This window comes from Crocodylus porosus, unplaced genomic scaffold, assembly GCF_001723895.1.
Source record: "Crocodylus porosus isolate Cpor-Errol unplaced genomic scaffold, CroPor_comp1, whole genome shotgun sequence".
In the NCBI taxonomy this organism is placed as follows: Eukaryota; Metazoa; Chordata; order Crocodylia; family Crocodylidae; genus Crocodylus; species Crocodylus porosus.
In genome coordinates this window covers 30958560-30982920 of record NW_017728911.1, presented here as the reverse complement: position 1 = coordinate 30982920, position 24361 = coordinate 30958560, and the positions used below count along the sequence as shown (strand labels likewise).

Sequence of the window (24361 nt, the reverse complement as noted above, 5' to 3'; positions counted from 1 at the left end):
AAGCACCGCAGCAATGTGGAGGGACCTGGATTAATCCCAAACCAAGATGAAACAAAGAGTTGCAACCCTTCTGGATCAAACATTTTGGGACTTTGTAGTCTATGAAAAATATTGATATTGCAGTGCCAGGGCTCCTACCATTCCTCCTACTTTGAGATGAAAGAAGCCAGTGACATTTTCTGCAGGTCATTGCAGAGGAGGTGTTGCATAGCCCTCTGCTGGGTGGAATTAGATCTGCACGGCTGAGTATCAACCCATCGCTGCCAGTAGCTCTTAGCCTACAAATTAGTAGCGTCTATGCTTTTAGACTGGTAAGATCTGACTTCAATTCCTACTATTGCCCTGAAGTTTTGAGTAGCCAGAAAGTGCAGCCTAAAGGCTGCTGGGGCTTGCAGAAGGATACAGGTTTTCTTCCAGTCCAAATTGCTAATAGAGACAATTTAGGAGTCATATAAAGAAGTCAGTGTCTCCCTAGTTCTCACCAGTGGCTTATTAGTGAGATGACACCACTCCAAGCCTTCATTATTTTTTTATGCGATACACTGCAGCACATTTACTAGCACATTACAAAATATTACCATAAATAATTAAAACTACAGCTGTCAAAATAAATGGCCCAAGTTCACGCTGGTGATACCGTGAAACATTATCCTTCCCCGTTCCTTTTTTCTCTTTTTAATTATTATTGTGTTTGCACGCTGGCTGGTTGGCAGTTTGGAGACTCCAGTAGTCGGCAATGAGTTTCCCAGTCATTAGTTCAAATTAGGGAGACTCTGATGACAAGCTGAATGGTGACACCTGCAACTTGTAATGCTCGGAAGAGTTCCAGTCTGAACCTTGGTGCAATCAGAAAATAATGGGTTATTTTGTTCAGCTATTGGAAAGCGACACAGACACAAACCTGTTACATAACGGCGCATTAGCTGTGAGTGCACGGCTCTGCTAGAAGCACAGGACGGTCTTTTCCTTCCTGTTCGTGACACAGAGTGATATCCATACCAGGCTGACTTTCCTCAGCCTTGCTGCCTCTTGAGCCACACGTCACACCTTAAACAGAAGGCGATCCTCCCCTTGTGCTGGTCCAAGCCATTTCTTTTGCTGCCTTTGCTCTCTGAGCATCGCACGTTCTGGATCACTGGCTCCAGCGTTGACCTGGTTTCACCCCAACGCATGAGCGATGGGTGACCTGAGTCAGCTGCGGCTATCATCGCTTATTTTTGTGAAGAGGAAAGCTGAGTCTTGCACTGATCTGTTGAGTGCCTGGGTTGGGAGTTTGCGAGCTGTTTTGGTGGAAAGCAGCTGTCTCCAGGCATTTTTTGGAGCACTTTCCCTTCTGAGTTGGTCTCTCTTAGCACTCATCCACTGACATTATCTCACTGTTGTTATCCTCCATGTGCTGTTTCAACCCCATTATTTTGCAGAACGTCTTGGATTGCAGCACTCAGATCTGGTCAGACCTTCTCCAGCTGAAATGCTTTCTCCCTTGGAAAACACCGATTTGTTGAAAGCAAAAACTTTTTTTGTGACACTGAGTCTCCCGATGGTGCATGGATAAGCAGGTTCAAATGGGTTTTCTATTTCCTCATCCATGCACCTCCTCACTTGGACTCAACTCCCCAGGGTTTCTAGGGGCTCTGGAGCAAGCAAGCTATGTGGACTACTGTGGGACCGGAGACACAAAGTCTTGCATACGCTTGGTCCAGCTATTCCCAGCTGCTGCACGAGTAGGACAGCCTGGGAAACCAGCTGTCTTGGCTGCCTGGAAACCCTGGGGTCTAGCTGAGGCTCTCAAGTTCTAGCCCCCAGCTCTGTGGCAAGGATTTAGGGATTATTGCTGCAGAAATTATTGAAGGCCTTTTGTTTTGATTCAGAAATGTGTAGCCATGAGCTGATCGTGAAACAGAAATGTGTTTCCTTAGCTGGCTCTGTTTGGAGCCTCTCCTGCTCTCCTGAGCTTGCCTGAAGAGCTTGCATTATCAACCAGAGACTGATCTGGTTTGAACAAGAGAGCAAGAGGGACACCAGCTGGCCAAGCTAGAGCTCATTCAGGACACCTGTTTCTCTCCAAGACCTTTCCTTTCCCCTAAGAGGCTCTCTCCTTTTCACATGTTCATGACTTCTCCCAGTGTCATTGATCTGCACTGCATCTGGTTACATGGATGTAACTAAACACTGTGTAGAGATGAGCCCTCCTCGTAACAGGTAGGAGGATGACAGGAAACACTTTGCCTTTGGCTCATGTGTGATGAACTCGCTGCTGGGTAAGGAGAGCAGCTGTTCTGCAGGTACCTTATAATAGCTCCTAAGGTCTGGCCTTTAGTGCTTTTAACTTGACTTGTTCAATTTAGGCCTTGATGAGTCTAGATCTAGCAGCTGCTTTCCAGCAACGAGCTCTTGGTAGTAAGACAGTCCAGGGAATAGGGCATAACTTGGTGTGCTAGGAAGCCCAGGCTCCATTTCTGGCTTTTCCACTAACTTGCTGTGTGACTTGGGGTAAATCAGTTAGTCCAAACCATTTAAACTCAGATGAATAAGTTAATCACCTAACTCTACACTTGGGCACCTCAGTGGGTGTATCTACATGAGACTCTAAATTCACAGTAGACTTATTCTACTGCACATTAGTGCATCACAGAAAAAGCCATGCTAATGCACTAATGCACAGTAGAATTTGTCTACTACATATTAGCGTCACTAGAAGATGGTGTGCTGGTGCCACTGTGCAGTAGTGCTGGTCCCTGCTCATTGAATTAGCATCTGTTATTACAGGTACTAAATGCACCATAACAACGGCACATTAATGCACATGTAGATGCGCCCAGTAAGTTTCCAGAGTTGCCAGCTCCTCTACAGCATGTTGAGCTGGGTCAGAGCAATCCTGGGCTGGCAGGATGATGCCCCTGGACCCTATGCCAGCTGGGGCTGTGCCTCCCCAGTTCAGCGTGCCGTGGGCCCGGGCATATGTTCAAACACAGCGCCCAGGAGGAATAAACCCCAGCATGATATGTGCTGGAGTTTATTGCTTTGAATTTCTTGCACGCTCCCAGTGAGATGCAGGGATACTAAAGAAGTCAGTAGAAGGTGGCAGGGAGGAGATGGCAGGGATCAAATGGAAAAGACTGGCACAGCTTGTTCAGGGGTAGGACAGTCGGTGAGAGTGAGGCCAATGACAACGATGACAGAGACGACCATGACTGTGATGGCAATGACGATTATAGCGATGAGTGAAAGGACTGGAGAATCAGGAGGAAGTGGAAGCAGGGATGGGAGATGAGGAGATGGGAAGGAGATACAGAAGCAGTCCTTTGTGCGACTGTGACAGCTAAAGGTGCTGGATACAAGGGCATGTGGGCATGCAAGTGCCATGACATGTTAATAGTAATGGGCAAAAGGAAGGTGTAACTGTAAAGGTGTGCTTTGGACTGTCACATGAACCACAGCAGTACGAGACAGGTTTGTAGTGGCATAGGTGTATATATTTATTTATTTATAGAGAGAGAAATACATACATTTGCAAAGAAAAAAAAGATTGTCTTCACTCATCTCAAGCTTAAAATCTGCTGGTGAAAGGTGCTGTGCGTGTGCCAAAAGCAGCTGGGTTTCCCTAAGTATCAGCAGCATTTAGGAGCATGAACCAGGCAACTCACTGGTTGTTTCTGGAAAAATTTTCCCTGTGCCGCATTGCTTTCGGAGCTCAGCAGTGACAGCGCTTGTTGGGGGCATCTGAATGCCTGCCTAAGCTTTTCCCCAGCCAGCAGCCAAACAGTAAAGAACGAGTAGTTCCCTAAAAGAGGTTACAACCTGCCGTTGCGGCTTCACTTGCAGAGCTCCTGCACCCTCCAAATCGCCTCTAGGGTCATTCTTACTCCAAAATAAGTCCAAGGATTGCAGGCACCCCTCTCGGCGAGGCGCTGAGTGAACTTGTCTGTGCCTGGCGAGTGCTGAATTCTTCTGGATGCTTTGCAGGGAGCATCCCCACAGGCTGCCTCATGCTGTAGCTTTGTCTTTCAAGGATCTGGCCTGAACCCTTCAGTTCATTTCTAAATGCCAGGTCTTCCGGGACCTGTTAAAATACTTCATCAATGCCCATCTTCCTCTGCAAGGATGACCTTTAACTCATCTTTGCTGTCACTACCTGACTTGGATCACCTCAGAAGAAAGGTTGCCATAGCGATCTCATATTCAGCTCAGCCAAAAAAATTCAGCTTCCCGATATTATTAAACGGTCCCCTTAAAGGACCCACGCCAGAGGCTGTGAACATCCAGCGAGGCAGGGCTGTGTCCCTAGGACAGTCTGGGTACGAGAGGTTCTTCTTTCAACCAAAGCCAGCACTGCCCTTTTCCTATGCCTTTGCTGTGTTCATGAATCTTTCCCTGCTAGGGAAAAACGTTCGGAGCTTTTAACTATTATTATTATTATTAAAATACTTCTCTGCAAAATGTCAGTCTGTCTTTTCAAAGGGATTTTTGTGCTTCTCTAATCTAAATGGCACTGTCAAATGTCAGAAGCAGCTTTTTAATGAGGATTTCTTGGAAGCCCTAATTGGATGGGTATTCAAGGAGGGCTTTTTTTTTTTGGTTGTTGTTATATGCTTGGGATTCTGTTTTCACAGCGATTCTCATTAAATTTTAGAAGCTAATCTTCTTTTAAACTCTAAGCTTAGTGCACTTTGCTCCTCCGAGGCTGCTTAAAGGCATGACTACAGTAGTGACTTTCATGATGGAGCTTTGGATTCACCCTGCGGTTAGAGGGAAAATCCTCAGGCAGGGTCTCAGCAGGAATAACAAGAGCAATTTTGGTCCATATTCACTATTCTGGCTGCCAAAGGGATGGCTAAATATCACAAGGGAACAAAACCAAACCTCTTTGAAGAAGCAAACGGCAGTTCCGACTCCATCAGCTGCAGAATAGCAGCCAGACACCCTCTCAGTGGGGGCATAAATGCAGCAGATACTGCTCTGCCTCTTATCTTTCAGGCTAGAGGGAATGGAGGCAGACTTCTGAGCTCTCTGAGTAAAAGCAATGACCCAATCTCATTGAAAGAGCAACAGGGTAGAGGTGGGGTGGCAGGGAGGAGTAGAGGCTGAGCAGTAGCCCGGGATATGGGCCATGCCAGGCACAGTGTACATTACGATGTGGGTTTTGTGTCAAGCTCTCATGAAAGAAGGGGAAGATAAAAGGGCCACATCCAGAAGGGCAGCAGGCATTCCCAGTTCCAGCTCGTTGGTATATCTGCCATGTCATGGTTGTAGGAGACGTGGAGCCTGCAACAATCATGGGCCATCCTAGGTTGCAACGACCTGGCTATATCCCACATCCCAACCTCAAACACATCCACAGCTCTCCCCCAACCCTGGAGCGGCCTCTCTAACCCTGATTACCTCCCTGACTTCCATCAAGCCCATGCCTTCCCTCCACCCTGTGGCAATACTTCACACCACCGCCGCACTACATCTTGTCGTTGACATCATGCACAGGCAGGGCAGAGAGTAGGGCCAGGTGGCAGCTTTTAGAGACTAACTGATTCAGAGATGCTTGAGCTTTCATAGGCAGCAACCTCATTCATCAGATGCTATGAACAAAGGCACAAGCAAGGCACGCATATGAAGAGGTAAAGGCAAGAACAAGCAGCACACAGCCCTGCTGCATTTCAGGAATGATAGCGGAAACCCATTCAAGGTACTACCCAATCCAAAACTTACCCCCACCTCTAGTTGTCAGTTTTCCATCAAGCATGTCCACTGCAAGCCCATCTGCCTTGGGCTTATCTCATTCACAGGTGCTCCCTCTAGTACACATTGTACCCAGCATTACATGGCTGATATCCACAGATATAGGTTATACCTGGCTATGAAGCATCTATCGCAGTTGTCTGCCTGAAACCATACAGAAGTGTCCCCAGGCTCTCTTTCATTGGGCACCAAATGTTGCCCGACAGGAATACCTCACAGCCAGGGTTTATCTGTCCACATGAAATACATGTCTAAAAACACTGCTGTATAAATAATCCCCCTTTGATATACTTGCCCAAAAGTGTGCAGCAGATGAGATTTTTGAATCAGTCCAGTTTCCCAAAGCAGCACTTTTAGTGCATTTGTAATCAATATCTCAAGAGGGCCATAAAAACCACATAGCAGAGGCGAGAATTTTGGTGGCCTGTTTCTCATTAAAATCTCATACATAAATGGAGCAATCCCCTGAGATGAGCCCCTTTGGCCCCTCGCTCCACATAGGATCATAAAGGACCCACAGTGTTTATAAACCTTTAGCCAGGGAAATGGCTTCTGTTCCAGCTCCTGCATAACACCTTCTCTCCTGCTTGCTCTGTCCTTAATTGCTTTGCATTTAACACGCGCAATTACCAAATGACTCCTTCCAAAAATAAATGACAGGGTTTGGGAGCTGCCTTGCTTCTCCATTTAGGATTGTTTGCAGCCAAGAAATCTGTGCCTTTCGGTTCTCTCCTGGCCGGCTCAGGAGCAGGCCAAAGCACGCGTCATTCCTCTTTGCTGCCACCCATGAAAAATGAGCTAACAAAAAGCAGGACCTGAGGCAGGCGAGATGCAAAAGGCAACGGACTGTGTTGCCTTCTGAGTCATTACTAGGCATTTACTACAACATCTTAAGTCAGCAACCTCAACAGCTCCTCGGGTGCTGAAGAAAACCAGGTCATGGTAATTTCCCCAAATCACGGACCTAACATGCATGCTAATTAATTCCTTCAACGGAGGGAGGTTTCCTAACTGGTTCTGAGCTCATGCTGATGCTCATACAATAGCACTTAGATTACCCCCAGGGACTTTAATTGCACGTCCCGTGCAATTTTACTGTTGCCTTCCACCAACATTTTCCAAGCTGGTTGCCTCAGATCAGACTCCTAAGACTCCATCTCTACAATAGAAGAGCCGTCGTCAAAGACCTGGAATGAATTCCTTGGCTCTGCTTAAATCAGTGGGAGCTTTACCATTAACTTCGGTGGGGTCAGGATTTTCCTCTAAGTATCTCAGCATGCACTGGTCATTTAGCGTAAGCAGCAGCCCTGCACAGTGGGATTTGTAATCATGATGGGCTGAACTTCTGCATTGAAGGGGAGGGTATCTGCAGTCTGAGCCTCTGCTTTACTGATGTAGCATGGCTCTAGGGGTCCTGATGAATGTGGCTTTTGTTCGAGCAAAGTTGGGCTGCCCCTGAGCTATGCTTCTGATGTCCAGGTGCAGAAATGCTGCTACAGCATCTGCCCTGGCACCCCGCAAAGCTGGACTCGCAAATGAAGCCATCCCTTGCTGGTGCTTGGAAACTGCTTTAAATGTGGTCGCAGATGGAGCGTAAATGCCACGTTATTGAAGTTGAAGGTTACTGCTGCCTTTCTGGGGAATAAGAGAATGAAATAATTTGAGAGAGAACAGCTAGACTTTTTTTTTTTTTAAAAAAAGGCTTTCTTCCTCCAAGGATGCTGTTGAACACACAACAAGCACCCGCCCCAGTAACTAATTCATTATTTTCCACCAAGTGGGCTTCTCTCAAATCAAACAGGAAACAAATGACTGTTGTTTAGTGCCATTAGTTTCAATGGCTTTACACAATATTTGAATCATTGGCTCTCTCTCACTTTGGAGGAATACCAAATCTGGATGAATCTACTCACATTATAAGCCATCCATGGGGCCCAGCCAGGCCCGTCTAACAGATGGAGGCCCATATGCTTTGGCTCTGCACCCATATGGAGCAATCATATGCAATCCAGGAATAGAAGTCTGCTATTCTGCTCTCTGTCCTTTCCCAGCCATCTCCAACCCAGCGGCTTTTTCCAGTATGAGTTGAGTTAAAGAAGTTGTGCTGTACAGCAAGATGCTGAGATTGAGAGTCCAAGCATAATATTTTCTTTTTGGTGGCTCCTTTTAGATCCAAAGTTTAAGTTGCAGGTCTCTCTGGAAAGCAGCGTGCCAGGTTTTCAGCACGCCATTTAGAAAATGTTGCCTTTCTATAAGGGTTCAAAGCCTTTAACCTCAGCAGACCAGGGTTCATATTAATATAAGGTCACATAGCAATGTGAAATCAGCTCAAACCTTGCTGGAAATTTCTCCAGACAGCCAAAAGGTCACCCAGTTGGTCACGTTTCACCACGGTTGGCAGCTTTTATTCACTGGAGATTAAGGACTGGGGCAAAAGGGTATGCTATACACCACAAGTAAGGTCCTTGGAGTAGGACTACAGGGAGAAAACGGCTCTGTTCCTTCTCTTTGAAGAACAGTTTCATCGATAGATCTTGCATGGGGGTAACATGCAATGGAATTGCACAGGTTTGTACCAAAGGAGGATCTAATTCACACACTTTTCCTTTTCTTTGGTGAATTCAGTGAGTGAACTGTGCTTTCATGAACAGCTTGTTACTGTAGGAGCCATAGAGGAGCCGGAGATGAAGGTGTCTGCCCTCGCGTTTTAATGAAGGAACGGGTTTTTCTACCCATGGTCCAGACTCGCAAGACCTTACTCCATTAACTAAAATTCCACTCCCTTGCTCGGAAACCAGCAGAGGACGTAATAATCTGTCCCATTAAAAGTTAACTGTCTTTTTGTTTTTACATTGAGGTTCAAGAAACGTTCTTCAAAAAGAGGCGGCTGATTCAGAACTCACTACTCATTGATTAAATAAGGACCAAGGGGCTCTCTGGGTCTAACCCGTCCAGAGCCCAGGGCCACACGGGGTAGATGGGCTCCCGCAGGCAGGCTGCGACAGCTCGCTCCCGATCCCTGCAGACTCGCACTCCAGGTGACATCGCCCGTTTCCCTCACAGAGAGCCGGTTGGTCTTTCCCAGTTGCCATGGGAACGTAGAACCTGCTAGTCGATGAAATCCTGTTTTCCGCGGTGCGACAGAACGAGCTGAGCAGGTAACGGGTCGGGCCGCGCTCCCGGCTCCGGGGGAGGAAGGGGTGGCACCCAGCCCGGGGTCGGCAGAGGCGCTTCATGTGCCTGGGTGTTGTTTTGGGGGAAAGGAGGATTTCCCTCTGTAGTGCCCCTCCGCCTGTCCCGCTGAAGTTAGTGCTGGTTGGTACGTAGGCGGCTGCTGTTTGGGGGTCCGGAGGCTGCTGCGGGTGCTGTTTGGCTGGCTGTACACTGGGCAGGCAGGGATGCCATTTCAAGTCTTTGCTGTTCTCATGCAAGGGGTGAGCGGTATTATTGATCTACCCAGCTGGGTAGAGCACCCGGAGGCTTCCCACTACTAGCGTAGTGCCTAGCTGAAAGGCAGGAAGGCCCAACAGTTGCCTGATAGCATCGTGTAGCCATGGAGCAATTTCCAAATCACTCAAGTGAGATGTTAAACAGTGTCTCTTCTGCAGTGCAGTTTTTGTGGACCTGTGTTGTTTTAGTCCGCTCTGAGCCTGCTCTTACTGGGTACCAGCCATAAAGTGGGGGGGGGAATTGCTGTTTCTATGCGCTTGAGCCAACCCTGGGAAAAAATGTACCTGGAAGATGTAGCAATGCTGGAAGAGCAGCAGCAATGAGGTCTGAGTCTTGTACCAGTTTACCAAAAATGGTTGGGCAGAAATTGGGCAGGACTGAGTCTTCAGAAACAGGTAGTGATAAACATCCGCTGTGAGAAGAGGTTCACTTCTCCCTGCCAGTTCCCAGCGCCCAGAGCACTGGGTGTCAGTCTTTGCACACTCACGGTGCCCTTTTCATTCGAGAACATTTGCATTGATAGGGCAAGACCTTAAACTGGGGTAAACAGAATGAAATTGTGCAGATTTATACCAAAGCAGGATCTGGTTCATACACTTCTTAGGCTCAAGCCACCCTTTGTTAGATTCAAGGCATGCCTCAGGAAACGCCAGCTCTCAGTTTTCACTCATTTTCTGACGATGGAAAAATAATATTCAGAGTGACCTAGACAAATTGGAGGACCGGGCCAAAAGGAATCTCATGAGGTTCATTAAGGACAAGTGCAAAGTCCTGCACTTAGGACAGAGTAATCCCATGCACCGGGACAGGCTGGGAGCTGACTGGCTGGGCAGCAGCTCTGCAGAAAAGGACCTGGGGGTCATAGTGGACAATCAGCTGAAAATGAGCAAGCAGTGTGCCCTTGCTGCCAAGAAGGGTAACGACATGCTGGGCTGCGTTGATAGAAGAGTTGCCAGCAGGTCAAGGGAAGTGATGATTTTCCTTTATTCAGCATGGATGAGGCCACATCTGGATTACTGTGTTCAGTTTTGGGCCCCCCACTACAGAAAGCCTGCCGACAAACTGGAGAGAGTCCAGTGGAGGGCGACAAAAATGGTGAGGGGGCTGGGGGTGTATGACCTGTGAGAGGGAACTGGGCTTATTTAGTCTAGAGAAGAGAAGACTGAGGGGGGATTGAATAGCAGCCTTCAAGGGGGGGATTCAAAAGAGGATGGAGGTAGACTGTTCTCAGTGATGGCAGATGGCAGAACAAGGAGCAATGGGCTCAAGTTGCAGCAAGGGAAGTTTAGGTTAGATATTAGGACAAATTTTCTCACAAGGAGGGTAGTAAAACACTGAAACAGGTAACCCAGAGAGGTGGTAGAGTCTCCATCCTTGGACATATTTAGGACCCAGCTAGACAAAGCCTTGACTGGGATGATCTAGTTGGGGCTGGTCCTGCTTCGAGCTGGGGGTTGGACTGGATGTGACCTCCTGAGGTCCCTTCCAACCCATATTTTCTATGATTGTATGATTCTATAATACAGGCGACCCTCACCATTCACGAGGGATACATTCTCGTATCCCTCGTGAATGGCAAAATCCACAACTAAGGCACTGTGTTTGTGAACACGGTGCCCCCGGTGGCTGGGAGGGGAGGCACAGCTCCGGTGGCTCCAACGGGAGTGCGGTGGTGACGGCGGGAGTGCAGCAGTGGTGGTGGGAGCCCAACAGCAGCGAACGTGGAGCTCTCTTTTAAATACATAAAAAAGTGTATTTAAAATGCAGGTTCAGCATTTGCGAATATTGGAAACCATGAAAGCTGAACCCGTGAATAACTAGGGTTTCCTGTACGGCATTTTTTTTTGCTGCTCAGAACTCAGGAAGACCACAACAGGGCAGTTTTTCAACACTGTGGGTTCTTATGTGAAACTGTTGGGTTCATCTTTTGACTCAAGTCTGCACACTAACATGGCTAACATTGTGTGTACAGCACTTTTGAAAGGAGCCCAAGCCACCCCAGGGGACCATGGCACCCTGGTTGAGTGTTATCACCCTAGGGAAACTTTTTGGTTTCTGGCCATTAGGACTTCCTGGTACCCTAGTTGTGAGAAGCACTGCCACCTACCAGGAAGAGGTACATTGCCAAGAAGAGCAATGGGCCAAATCCTAAAAACACAGTGTTTCAGGTACTGGAGGCCACATGTTCATTTGAGCAGAATATGGGGCCTTTCAGCCAAAACCCGTGAGGGTCCACAGGCAAGAAATATGTTCAACACTTGCAGGGTGGTTTGGCAAAGCTTCCAGCATGAATTATAGCCAGTCTGGTCACTGCTGAAGGAAAGAAGGATGTGCTAGGAGCACAGAGCACATTCTGCAAGGAATCGATTTTGTTTCACATCCGTACAAGCCAGGCCTGCGTGCAGGTTCCCGACTGCCCACTCCACTCAAATCTTGGATTAAAAGTGAGTCTGGGGATGGCTTTAGTCAGGGGTGCCCTGCATTATGCTGTCTTTGGATCGTAGCCTGCAATGTATGGACCTGTGTTACTTGTTCAGGAGCTATCAGTGTCCAGGATAAATAGAGGTACCTAACTCCAGATAACACCCCTTTTTTTACTGACTTTCCAAGGAAAGCATCCTGTGTTAATGAATTAAGAGGGACTGGAAACCCTTGTTATAATCTGGGCAGTATTATTTTAGGCTGAGAGGCAAAGTTTTGTGCAAAGTTTCCTGAGGTATTTAAGCCAATGTTTGGCAAAACTAAGAAGCTGCAGATAAAATTGGGCAAAGATGGCCCATTTCACCTGGAGAGAAGCAGAAAACCAAAGCAAGGGAAACCAAACAAATGGGTTTACCTCCTTCACACCCCAGACTTTCAGCACATGGGAAGTTTCCTAAATCAAGTGGATCAAACAGGGCGACTGAGGAATATAAAGTGACCATAACTCTACATCTGCAGGCAGTTTGGATCCTCAGTGCCCAAACTATGTAAGCTGATAGGAAGGCAATGCTGGCTGTGATGCATCTCAGGCTGGTGCATCACCTATCCTCCTGAAAGCTTCCAAACAGATGCTGGCTGTGAATAAGCAAAAAGGTCCATTTGTCACCTCCCGTAGACAGTGGCTGAAGCCACAATGCTGTCAAGTGATCAGGCTCAGATTGCACCTTTGATGTAGCCCTGGCAACATCAGTGTGGAAAGAGTTTTCCTGGGAGCAAGCTAGTGCACTTAGCACAAGATGGCATCCCCAAAAGCCACTGTGTTTGGTAAGTACATGGGTTGCCCCCTGGGTTGGGGACCGAAATAGCCCTCAAAACCACGGATGGAGATGAGCAGCGGTTAGGTGTTGGGAAAGGAGTTTCTTGGCAGAATCCCTCAATATCGTAATTACTATTATGAAACAAAGTTCACCCTGTTCAGGGATCATATCCAGTTAGATTAAAATTTTAGGACTCCCCAAAGAGATGGGTTGCTTCTGTCCATAGCTTGTCAGTAACTGCTGGTCTGTGAATGACATATGCTAACAAGAAACAGATGCTAATACAGTTAATGCACTATTCAGACAGTCCCACACTGTGGGTGACCTTCAGAATACCCCCATAACCGCTAAGCCACATCTCAGGATTAGCTATGGTTAGAAGATGGAGGAAGGGTGGGCTCGTAAGAAGATGGAGACATCTATGATTTCAGTGGGATTATGGAAGCACTGTTGGCTGGTTGCTGTAGATAAAAGATCTGCAGGATGGAGGTGGTATCCCATAGATGGTAGCTCTGTGTTTGACATAAAAGCAATCTGCTCCATCACTGGTGTGTGTAGTAAGTTGCCTATGGAGCCCTCCATTAAGCAAAGTTTGGAGGCCTCCGTGCGTTGCTTGGAAAGGAAGCAGCTGTCATTGCCTTTTGCTTTGCCTTCCTTTCAGGTGAGGGGCACCTGGGATCCTCCAGCCTTGCCCCGATGCAGCGAATGCCCAGGAGCCGTCTCCTGACCAGAGACGAGAAGCTGCAGGTGATGCGAAATCTCTTGAAGCAAGCTCCACCCGAAGAGTTCAATGAGGTTTTCAATGACCTCCGCTTGCTGGTGGATGACGATAGCCTGATGTCCCAGGAAGCTGCCTGCCTCTGGGCCCTGCACAACAAGGTCTACTTCACCCCCGTCAGGCAGGAGGAGTGTGAGGTGCTGCTGACCCGCCACAACGAGCTTGAGGAAAATCGCTTCCTTGACCCCCAGAAACAAGTCTCCTTCAAATTTGACCATCTGAGAAAGCAAGCAAGTGACTTCCAGGCTCATGCCCAAGAGGATAAAAAAGGTGAAATGTGGAGAAGGGCCCTTTATGAGGCTCTAAACATATATGTCAGCAGCCACTATGCTGAAGGACTTTGCAGTGTCTTCATCAAAGACACGGCTGTCCGGAAAATCCTTGTGGCCTGCATTGAGGGTCACCTGAACAGACCCTCTGCTTTCTGGAATGGCCTTTGGAAATCCGAATGGACTGTCGGCCTGACTCCCACTTCCACGTCCGCCCAGGTGACCGGGACCATCGATGTCCATGCTCACTACTTTGAGGATGGCAATATCCATTTGACAGTGTGCAAGGAAGTAAGTGGGACTCTGCCCATCACCAGTGAAGCTCAGACTGCCCAGGACTTTGTGAAGCTGGCAGAGAAAGCAGACAACCAACTCCAGGCTGACCTGGCAGAAGAATACCAAAAGATGAATGATTCCCACCTGAAGGCTTTCCGGAGACAGCTGCCCATCACCCACAGCACTATCGACTGGGAGAAAATGGTAACAGCGAGGATTGTGGAGGCTCCCACTGTTCGTTGAAAGATTACTGCTTGCAGCATCTGAATAAAATGATAACATGGCTAGAGATGGGAGCAAGGTCTAAATACTCTTAAAAACCAATAAAGAAAAGTGGAAAAATGAGAAAGTCCAAAAAAAGATGGGGATAGGAAGAGTTTTATGGAGTCACAAGTCATAAGTTTAGGGGTTTCCATTGACCAATGCTGAGTGCACTAGAAAGGCTCGTATAGGGCACCCTGCTACTTAGGCCTGAACCCAGGCTCGTATCTAGCTATAATCTGCCAATCATTTCCTGTTCTTGTCCCCCAGAGCCCTTTTAGGAATCAATATGTCCACTTCTTGTCTCTCCTTTTGTGCTTTGTATATATGGGAGAATAAGGTAAAGCAGATGGAGAGGGGCAGCTTGTGTTGCTGGAGGTGGTTGACAGTAACCCTTAAGAGACATCCTAAATACAAGTGTGTGATGAGGAGTGGAACATATATACATACGTGTGTGTGTGTGTGTGTGTGTGTGTGTGTATGACATGCACACACCTGAATAACAAGTTAGACCTGTGTTTTGGTTTGTTAACAAAGTTGGAGGGAATTCAACAAAGAGCATATCAGGTAGTGGTGTGTTCTAGTCGAGCAAGCACTGTAGGACCCCAACAAACTGTTTTCTACTCTTGGTCCTGCCACTGGCCTGCTGGGTGACCTGGAACAACCCCCCCCCCCGGTCTCTGTTTTCCTATCTGTAAAATGGGGATAATGACCCTAACCTGCCTAGTAAATATAGTCTCTGGTGCCCAGATCTCTAACTTTTCTTTGATAATTCGGTCTAAGAGACTCAATAATGCATGGCTTGGTTAAATAGCATCTACTAGCAGCAGCAGTTAGGTGAAGAGAGCTGATTTTCTTCAAGTATTTTAACATTCTTAACACCAGAAAGGGAGAGTGCTTTAACTAGAAGAAATAATTTGTTACTGAGCCAAAGCAAAAATAGCTTGAGTCTCACGCAGATCTTCCCGAGGTGTGTGCCTGTGGAATAGACCTCGGGGGAGTTGCACAATCCCCTGAAGTGCAGGCTAGGATGTGCTGTGGGCATGTAGCAGGCTGGCTGTATTCTGCACTGCAGTCCAGAGGTGTGAGTGCAGCTCATGGAAATACTTAGCTGAAGCACTGATAATAGCACAGCCATGGCAGCAAAGCTTTGTCCCAGGCTGCAAAGCCTACCCAAATAAATACCTGGGTTGCTTTCCCATACTGGGCACTCTGCTACACTGCTAGTAGCACCTGAGCTAGATAGCTAGCTGACTGCTCTCTTGGAGAAGTCTACGCGTGCTACAGTCACCCCTCTGGATTGCTGCGTGGTCCCTATAAGTCAGCACCAAATGTAAGACTCGGCCGCTGCCCAAAGGGATGAGTTGCCTCACTCTGGGAGTGATGCATGTTTTTTGTGCCCTTCTGCAGCACTATGTTACATCCATTTACCAGGTTCAGCACATGTGGCGGGTGCCTTCCACTATATCCCTGAGTTTCGCTGTGCTTCTTCCTGGCACCATCAGCGGCAGGGTCAACACGCCCCTCACCTTTGCCATGCTGCCAGGTGGCACTGGTGGCTGCGGTGTACTTTAATCTCCTGGGTTGGCGGCCAGCCCAGAGCCACTGAGGAGCATGTGGCGGGTGACGTGGGAGGGATATAATGGAACAGATCAAGATTAAAAAAAATAGTGACTCGAGCAGCTGTGCTGTTGGCACAAGCTCAGCTGAGGAATCGGGAGACGGCCTTTGGCCAGAAGCTGCCATCTGTGGGACCCACAGAGACCAAATGCATGGAAGACAAATGTATGGAGATGGAAAGGGCTTTAGAGGGTCCCTGCATTTCAAACCTAACTGCCCCTGAAGGCTGAGAAGAGGAGTCTGCCAGGAAGGGTCTGGGCTTTGCAGCTCTGTTAGCACCCCTTGCTGGTCTTTCCAGAGTAGTAGCAGTTGCAGTCGCAGTTGCAGTTTCATTTCTGTAATGAAACAGCACAATCCTTATCTTAGATATGTGTGACACGAGAAGCAGTAAGTAAAGCACTGGATGAACAATCTGCAGGGCATGGACTATATACATAAACCAGCTCCCGAGATTCAAGGCACACTCACACAAGGTATACTTGCAAGTTCCTGGAAGGGACAACTGCTGCAGATGTAAACACCCCAGCACATGAGGAAATGTGGATGAGGATGAGGATTTTCAACCCTCCTGCAGTCCAGCGCATGTTGCAGTCCTCACACCATTCTCGACTTTACAGTGAATAGTCTGTGCATGCAGAGGGGAACTCCCCTCTGCCATTATACCCCATCTACATGAGCAAAGTTACCCCTTACTAAACAGCAGTGAATCCCCGAGCGGGGGTTGAGAAAGGCTCTAGGTGCTAGAGCATGTGAAACCAACTCTCTCCCGATCTGGCTATAATGGTGCTGAAAGGGGTTTTGACCTGGCCGCACAGGCAGTTCGCTGAACTGCTCCAGGACCAGTTCAAAGAGACACCCCAGTTCCCTTTCCAGCATAATCCTGCAGTCAGCAAACACCATTTCATTTCCATGTTTTCAACAGATGCTCTTTTATTTGGTTCCTAGGAAGCACACTCAGTTTTAAAACAGTAACTGCAAAAAATCCATGTCAAGCTACTATAGGAAACACTGGTCTATGTGGGCTCGTGGTGATGACAGTCCTTGCTCCAGGGTGGTTTTTCAGGAGGAGAAAGGAGAGACTGCCAGATGAGACTAGACAGAGATGGAAAGCCAGAGAGGGAAAAGAAGGAAAACCAAAAAGGGAAAAAATCAGCTAAGAATAGAAGGGAGGAGAGCATGCCAGACCGTGGGGCACGGCAGCTGTCATTTGGGATGTTATTAAGGACGTTCATGGTGCAACACACACGTCCGGATCCCCGTCTGAATGGCATCAATACACGTTTTTGTTTCACTCTCTTTGGAAGAGGGGCCTTAATTAGGCATGAAGAGATTTATCAAGCAGCGGCCTTCTGAAGCAGGCTGGTCCCAGCGACATCTGGTGTGATGGCTTCCAGCACAGAGCCAAACAGCAGCCGCAAGAAATTATGAAGACCAATGCTCCCACCTCTTTTCTGTCTCCATTCAGCTGAGAAAACCAACCAGCGCTCACCCAGCGTTAGCTGTGATACTGAGGGGAAAGCAAAACCCCAAATACCCATCTATCCTCTAACAAACAGCCAACCTGCTTCAGTGCCTTGTTTGGTCTCAGCGGCTGCAATGTGTTGTGCTGGCTTCCCTGGACATTAAAGCAGGGACGCTAAAGCTGGTTTCCAGTGGGGTTTTCAACTCATTGGCAATAGCTATCCCCCCAGTGCTTCAGATGCCATGTGCCTAGAAGTAGCACTAAACTGAGTACTGTTCCCTGGGACTGGGTTATAAGACTTGACCCAGAGCCCACTAAAGCCGGCAGGCTTTTGTGCACACAGATAAAACTGGCAGGTCCAAACTACGATTTTTCTGCTCCTGATTATATCATAATGGAGAATCATTGCTTTAAACCACCGGTACTGATCACACTGAACTGAAACAAGTTTTGCCATTGATTTAAATGAGCACAGAATTTCACTCTTGGCTTAGTATATTTTCTTGCAGCACTGGGGAACCGGGATCAGTTCCAGGAACAGACATGGTGCTGAGAGTTTCAGCCTGCTGCCGTGTTGCTTTGCATACATCTGGCATGTCCTTTGAATCAGCAGAGAAGGCGGCCCAGGAATATGTGACATGTGAGCCAAGAAAACAAACCCATTGTTTTCCTTAAAGCCACCAATTATGCATTGCCCCTGGAGAGATCTCTGCAATCTCTACGAGCCACATGGGGAGCTCATTGGTATTTTAAACTACCCCCCAGGAAGACTTTAAGTAATATCCATGCCTCTCTAAGTAGCAAAACAGCTTCCTTACAAAGCCCCCCACCCCCCCAAAGGCTTATTATGCCTTTGCTTATTATGCAAAGGCATAATAAGCAGTTTCTGAGCTCTGGGTGGTGGCAGAGGCTGGTGAAGCAGCGGTGGCCACCTCTCTTCCACTGCCTCAAATTAGTGATGGGGCTCGGTGGTCTACTCTCCCCCCAGGTAGTTACAGCACTGCTCTCCACTTCCCCACGCAAGGGAAATGGCCTGTACTCCTTCTCGAGACAGCAGCTGGGCTGTTTGCTCTGGTAGCCGCGTATGTTCTAATCCGTTTAAAAATAAAGCTCACACTGTTTATGTTACTTTATTTTATTTTTTTAAAAAGGTTTGATAACAGCAATCACTACCTTGGCTCAGGCCTGTCCCCAGAGGATCAGTAAAAATCTTCTATTAACAGTCTGGCAATTTCCATTTTAGCCATCACCTCCTCCTGGCTGGGCATGAATCCCCAGGGAATGTTCTGTCTTGAGCAACCATTCATTAACTGTGTGATGCCGCGGAAGTTTGCAAGACCCACTTGCTTTTTTTTTTAAGTAATTTCTTCCGCCCTCCCTCCCCTCTTAAAAAATACAAGCAATTAAGTTGAAATAAGGTTCAAGGTAGGATGCACATTCACCAAATCAAGCTGAAGCTAATTGTTAAGGCCAAAGTTCAGCTTGGAAAAAAAAAAGCCTCAGGCAGATCATTTCCTTGGGTTGGGAAGAAACATCCCCTTGGGGCAGATTAGTCCACAATTAGTCTGCTGCGGTGTTACAAGCATCTGGGCTTGAGACTAGCTACCAGAGTAGATGCTGACGGTATGGCAATTCCACCACTCCTAAACCTGACTCAAGCTTTGTCTATATGATAAAATTCCTGCCCCAGGTGACAGTACCCACAAGCATGCGGCACTCCTTCAGACAGGCTGCCTGCTGAGCTGGGAACATGGCCGCACAGGCTGGCTAATTAGCATGGAGACAGGCTAACTGGTACTGCCACTCAGTGGTGTAGGTTAGCCTGAGTGGACATGGCTACATCACTTCTGTTTAGAAGACAGTACGTCTGGAGCAATGCAGTGCACTTTCATTGCTGCTGCTGGTGAAGGTGGGGCATTTTGTAGAGATACAACCATGCAGCTCTGCCTTTTCAATGTGGTGGTAGGCATTTGGATTTATAAAGGGACAATGTCAATTAGCTTAACTTGAAAACACTGGATGGAAAGCATGGAAGCATGTGCCTAGTGCAAACCAGAGCTCTTTCACGATTAAAGATAAACTTCTTTAATGGCACTTGCTGATCTTAAACCTCCTGAACCTCCAAACAGACATCAGGGAATGACATTAGAATAGACCTGCCCAATCTTGGTTCAAGGTCAAACAACAAGATGGAAAAGCCAGTGTTGGCAAGCAAACTTGGTTTTTAGAACCATTTCTCTGTCATAAAGTAGATCTTGTTGCTAACACAGAGGTGGGTTTTACTTAGAATTTCTTGAAAAAATGGGTGATTTCCACTCCTGTGTAAGTAGGCCAGCATGAGGCCTGCATGAGTTGTATTCAAGCCTTTCCAGTATAAGTTAGCTTGGACTTAAGCGGTCCACAGACCTTCTGCTGGTTCTTTCCGCAAGGGTGAAGACCAACCTCTGGGATTCAGTCTTGGCAGGCTCACTTCCAGCCCTCACTTTTGATCCTTCTGCTTGACTGGGTCACAATCCCGTTGCCCATTTTTTGGAGTGGGGCGGCCTGTTTAACAGGTAGCCACTGGGAATGAGGAGCTAAGTGTGCTTCTGGTTTTCATGAGTTCTGACAGAAGATCAGTCCCTTTGACTTTGGCACTGCTGAACCCCTCAGACTGACTGCTGGTTTGCAGCAGCCTTCCAGCTACATCCCAGCGCCGTTGCTTTTTACTAGTAGTTCCTTAGGAGAGAAAGAGAAAAGCACAAACACAGCACCCTTTGGAGAGCATCTGCCCAGTCTTTTATACAACATCAACTGCGCTGTCTCCTTGAAGGCCTCAGGCCTCCTTTCAATGCAACAGCTGCAAATCTGATTTTAACCAGCACACCACTGAGAGCCCCTTTCGGGGGTTCCTGGAGTCTCAGGCTGCATCTCGAAGGCTGCATTCGCAGCCCAGTGGTCTTTCCACACAGGCTGCAGCCTGAACCACTGGGATGGATCTTGACTGGTGACCACCTGGAAGATACTGCGCGCCGTTCACCGGAGGCAGCAGGGCAGGCCCGCTGGACTGAAGGTGCAGCAGCTCTCAGCTGGGCCCGACTGCGTTTCTCCGTTCCTGTCCAGTCACTCAGGCAACCCCTCAGCTGTGAAGCCACAAGCAAACCTCCCCTCCCCGCTCCCCCCACAGCCCTACCATTAGCACTGAGCCAAGAACACTACTTACTGAGAAGTGCCAGCACCTGGGTTCTTGGTCAAACTAACTAACTACCAACCTTGGACCAGTCACGACAAATGGCCTAATATTTACCGTTGCCCTAACACATCCGTACAAACCAAGGCAACCTTCGCATCGTAGAACTACCTTCCTGCTGAGCTTAGCCAGCCCGAGGCAAAGCCGTTTCAGACCTTCCTGCAACTCATCTGTCCCTTCCTTGGTGAACACCAAACAGTTATAATACTCAGGTCAATATATATAGGTACCACGTATATATATTTTTGTCACTGTTCTGCGCGTTAACAAAGAAAACCAACCCCACTAGCCACCACTTGTCCTTTCCTCCCCCTCCCCCAGTCTCCTGTGGTGTGTAGCCTGCAGGAACACGAGCGCGGTGGCCTGTCTTACGTGGCCCCGTCGCATGCTCCCACAGTCAGTTTCAAGGCTCCCTGCTGGTGCAGCGTCTTTAAGGCTTTGAACTCCAAGGGCATGGTGTGCGGACTGGCCTGAGAGGTGTAGCCATACTTCAGGCTGTCGTAGTAGTGGTACTTGACAGGGTTCTGGTTCTGGTCCAGAGGAAATGGCCAGAAGCCATAGAGATAGATCTTGTTGCAGAAGCGGGTGGCCAGGGTGTACATGAGCAGGCCAGTGGTGGGTCGTTTTATGTGCACTTTGTTTGTGAGCCAGTACCTGGAGGGGAAGAGAAAACACAAGCCTGTTGTTTGTGATATTTCCCCCCGCCGTGTCACGTGCATGACACCTGCTTGCACTCTGCCGAAGGCAGATTCAAAACCCAGACATGTTTGATTGATGTAATCGTCCCGCTTGCCAAGAAATAACCTCTGCTGGGTTTTCTTCATGAATAAACATTTCCTGCCAGTCTGTCTGTCTGTCGAGGCATTGACATCACGCTTGTCACTACCATATTCAAGTACCTTATGTCTCTGTAATGATTTGTGAATAACAAATCTCCTTCAATGGTGGCTTTCAGTACTTCACTTTACAATTATTTTGCAAGCGACATGGAGATCAATATTACAGACCAATCCAATGATTAATACTAGAGATGGGATCATGGATGCCTTTAATAACCCCCTCCCCACACCCAATAAATAACTTAAATGCCTCATCATTCTCACTGAGGCATGATGAATTTACTCTAATAATAAATGTAATGGAGTTGTGGAAATATCTGCCTTTGCATTAGAGATCGTCATGCTGGGAATCCTGAAAAATGCGGCTGTTGGCTACGGCACCTAATGGTCCCTTACTCAAACACAACCACAATATTCTGGTGTTAATGACAGACTAAAGCTGTGCAGCAGAGAGTTGCAGGAGTGGTTTGGGGCCATCACTTTTGACTACTACATTAATTTTTGTGAGAGATAGCAGAAAGAATGAGTGGAAATAACATCCTGTAGCAATGGGCCAAAAGCCAGCAGAAAGCCCTTTGTTAGGGGGGTGTTTTGGGCTGTTGTTGGAAAACAGGGTGGTATTCTTGTACTGTAATAAGGGATGTTACCAGTTTGACAGCTTAGAGTAGCTACTTGCTGAGCAGAGAATGCTTTGCTATAAAAACCACAGTAAAAAGAAAGAGGTAGGAGGCTGGAAAATCTCCCCAGGGTGTACGCTTCCCCTCGGTCACATTTGATATTGGCCATGCTCTACAGCTGGTGTCCCTGGCTGCAGACAGAGCTTCCTGCAGTTCCTGAAGCTGCAGCTGGCCTGTGATCGTTCCTGGCTTGCACTTCCCGAGAGGCCATGGGGAACCTGTTCAAACACTTGCCATGGTGCGTGTTCACTTTAGGTGCCCATGGATAATTCGTAGTAAAGTTTTCAGAAATAATGAGTTTCAGGTGACTCTGCCTGCAAGGCTGATGATGGTTTTCAGCAGCTCTGTGAGGTCTTTCTCTGAGTCCTTCTAGCAATTTGAATATCAACTCTTCTCTCTTGGGTCCTGATCAGCAAATGCATCCTCCTGCAAGCCCTTCCATACAGGTGCAGTTGCAGTGATTTTCATAGGATCCGTGTGGGTGTCAGGGTTTGGATACTGGGGTGGCCTGTGCAGATCACAGCCTAAGTCCTGAAAGTGATCTCTGCACAAGAGGTATTAGAATTTACCAGGGCAGGCACAAATCTACCTGCCCATCTTCAAATAGATGGGGAAAAAGCAACTTGCCCCAGGTGAGCTGGGGAGTAACATCTTGAAGGTGGAGTGAATCTGGCAGATAACCTCATGGGTTCTCAGACCACTCTAAGGGCATGCAAAAAGTCTTGCTTTCCTGTGGGCTGTCTGCAGTGACGGCTGGCTGGTAACCACCATCAGCTGTACCAGAGCTCCTGGGGCTGTGGAAAAGCACTCTGATTTGCTACTTCCGGCAGGAACAGCTCAGGAAGGTGCTGCCACTTGGAATGATTCAGCTCCTTGGCAGCCAGTATTTGAGAAGTGAGGTACTTGCAGCGAATAACAGAGAAATCCAGGATGTGGTTTCTTCCCAAGCCCTCTGCTCAGAGAAACTGTCCCTGGATTTTTTTGGACTTGCCCAAACCCATGTGCTGTAGTGTCAAGAAGGCAAACCCTGCTATTGTAAAGAACCACAAGGCTATGAAACAAGGTGCCTGTGTATTTTAAGCCACAGTCCAAAGGTCTGCCATTGGGCTGCTAAGGCAAGGAGAGAAATGAGACTTTACTGCAGCCATTTCATACTGTGCGTCAGAGACAAGTTGTTCACCAATGAAACTACCACAAGCATCCTTATGGGAAGATTCATAAAGTCACATTTATCCGTTGACTTCAGTGGAGTTACATCAGGGATGACTTGGTCCCATACAACTTAATGGCCTCAAAATTAGCTTCACCATCTCTGCTAGTCTAATATGAATGTCTTAATAGCTTTTCACTGGGCCACACCTTGGGCTGTTACACGACAAAACGCAGAGGCATACTAGCTACTTATGACCTGTCAGTGGCATTTTCCTTGTGGGTGGGATATGGGGCAATAAACCTCTCTATGTATAACGATCTGCTGGTGCCAGGGGGAAAGGCACTTGCTGCTCCAGTGCTGAGGGGCTGGGATGACATGGCCTGGAGAACAAGCTCCAGCTCCGAGCTGTCCCTGAGATAGGGAAGGAAATGGATGCATTGAAATGAATGAGGTCCAGGGTAGCAGTCAAGCCACAGGACTGGCTGCACTGCAGAGAACACATGTCTTCCTTGCTTTTCAGGAAACGAAGACTCCTCCAGTGAGCTCTTGGAAGGACATGGGGTCCTACTTAATGAGGAGCTTGTATGAGCAGCCACTTGAGCTATGCAGGAACAAATTGCTCTCTTATCTCTTTTGCTGTTCTGGTCACATTAGATGGTGTCCGCATTACTGGCGCATGCCCTGTTCCCGTTTTGGGAGGACAGCTGGGGACTGAAACAAAAACTAATTAATTTTGCAAATCCAAATGAGGTTGTCTGGGCGCACATGGGACGCTATGTCAACAGCACACCTTTAATATGCGAGGTCTGGGATTTTAATTAGGAGGCGAGGTAAGCTCGAGGAAGGCAGTAATTATTTTTCAAATTGGCTATACCAGTCACCGTAACCATTAACTGCAACACTTTAAGGAAACAGACAGCAATTAAAGGGGGGAGCTAAGAGCAATCTTGCAACGTGATACCGTCCTTCCCTGAGCCCTTCCTAGCAGCCGACACCTTCCTCAGAAGGTATCATGGTATCAGGTATCCAAATAAATCTTCAGAGGCTGAAGCAGCATTCGCAGACAGGGGGAGTGAATGCTGCTGGCCAGCAAAAACTGGCTGAAACTATTTTTATATAGGCTTGTAATAATAACAGATAGACTGGAGCTAGACTGTTCTCAGTGGTGGCAGATGACAGAACAAGGAGCAAGGGTCTCAAGTTGCAGCAAGGGAAGTTCAAGTTAGATATTAGGAAGAAATTCCTCATGAGGAGCATAGTAAGACACAGGAACAGGTTACCCAGAGATTTCATAGACATTAGGGCTGGAAGGGACCTCGGAAGATCATCGAGTCCAGCCCCCTGCCCAAAGGGCAGGAAGTCAGCTGGGGTCATA

General features: G+C 47.8%; 1 protein-coding gene and 1 pseudogene across 2 annotated transcripts in view; one reads left to right on the top strand and one right to left on the bottom strand.

The window, feature by feature from the left end:
- Nucleotides 1-12401: 12401 nt before the first annotated feature.
- On the top strand, nt 12402-14024 carry LOC109308779 (annotated as a pseudogene).
- Nucleotides 14025-19157: 5133 nt separating this feature from the next.
- ST8SIA2 (ST8 alpha-N-acetyl-neuraminide alpha-2,8-sialyltransferase 2) overlaps nt 19158-24361 on the bottom strand; it is a 38470-nt gene continuing 33266 nt past the window's right edge. For both annotated transcript variants that reach the window (XM_019533758.1, XM_019533759.1), the window contains one exon: nt 19158-20971. In XM_019533758.1, coding sequence (XP_019389303.1) covers nt 20686-20971 — 286 coding nt within the window. In that variant the 3' untranslated portion in view covers nt 19158-20685. The remainder of the gene's footprint in view (nt 20972-24361) is intronic.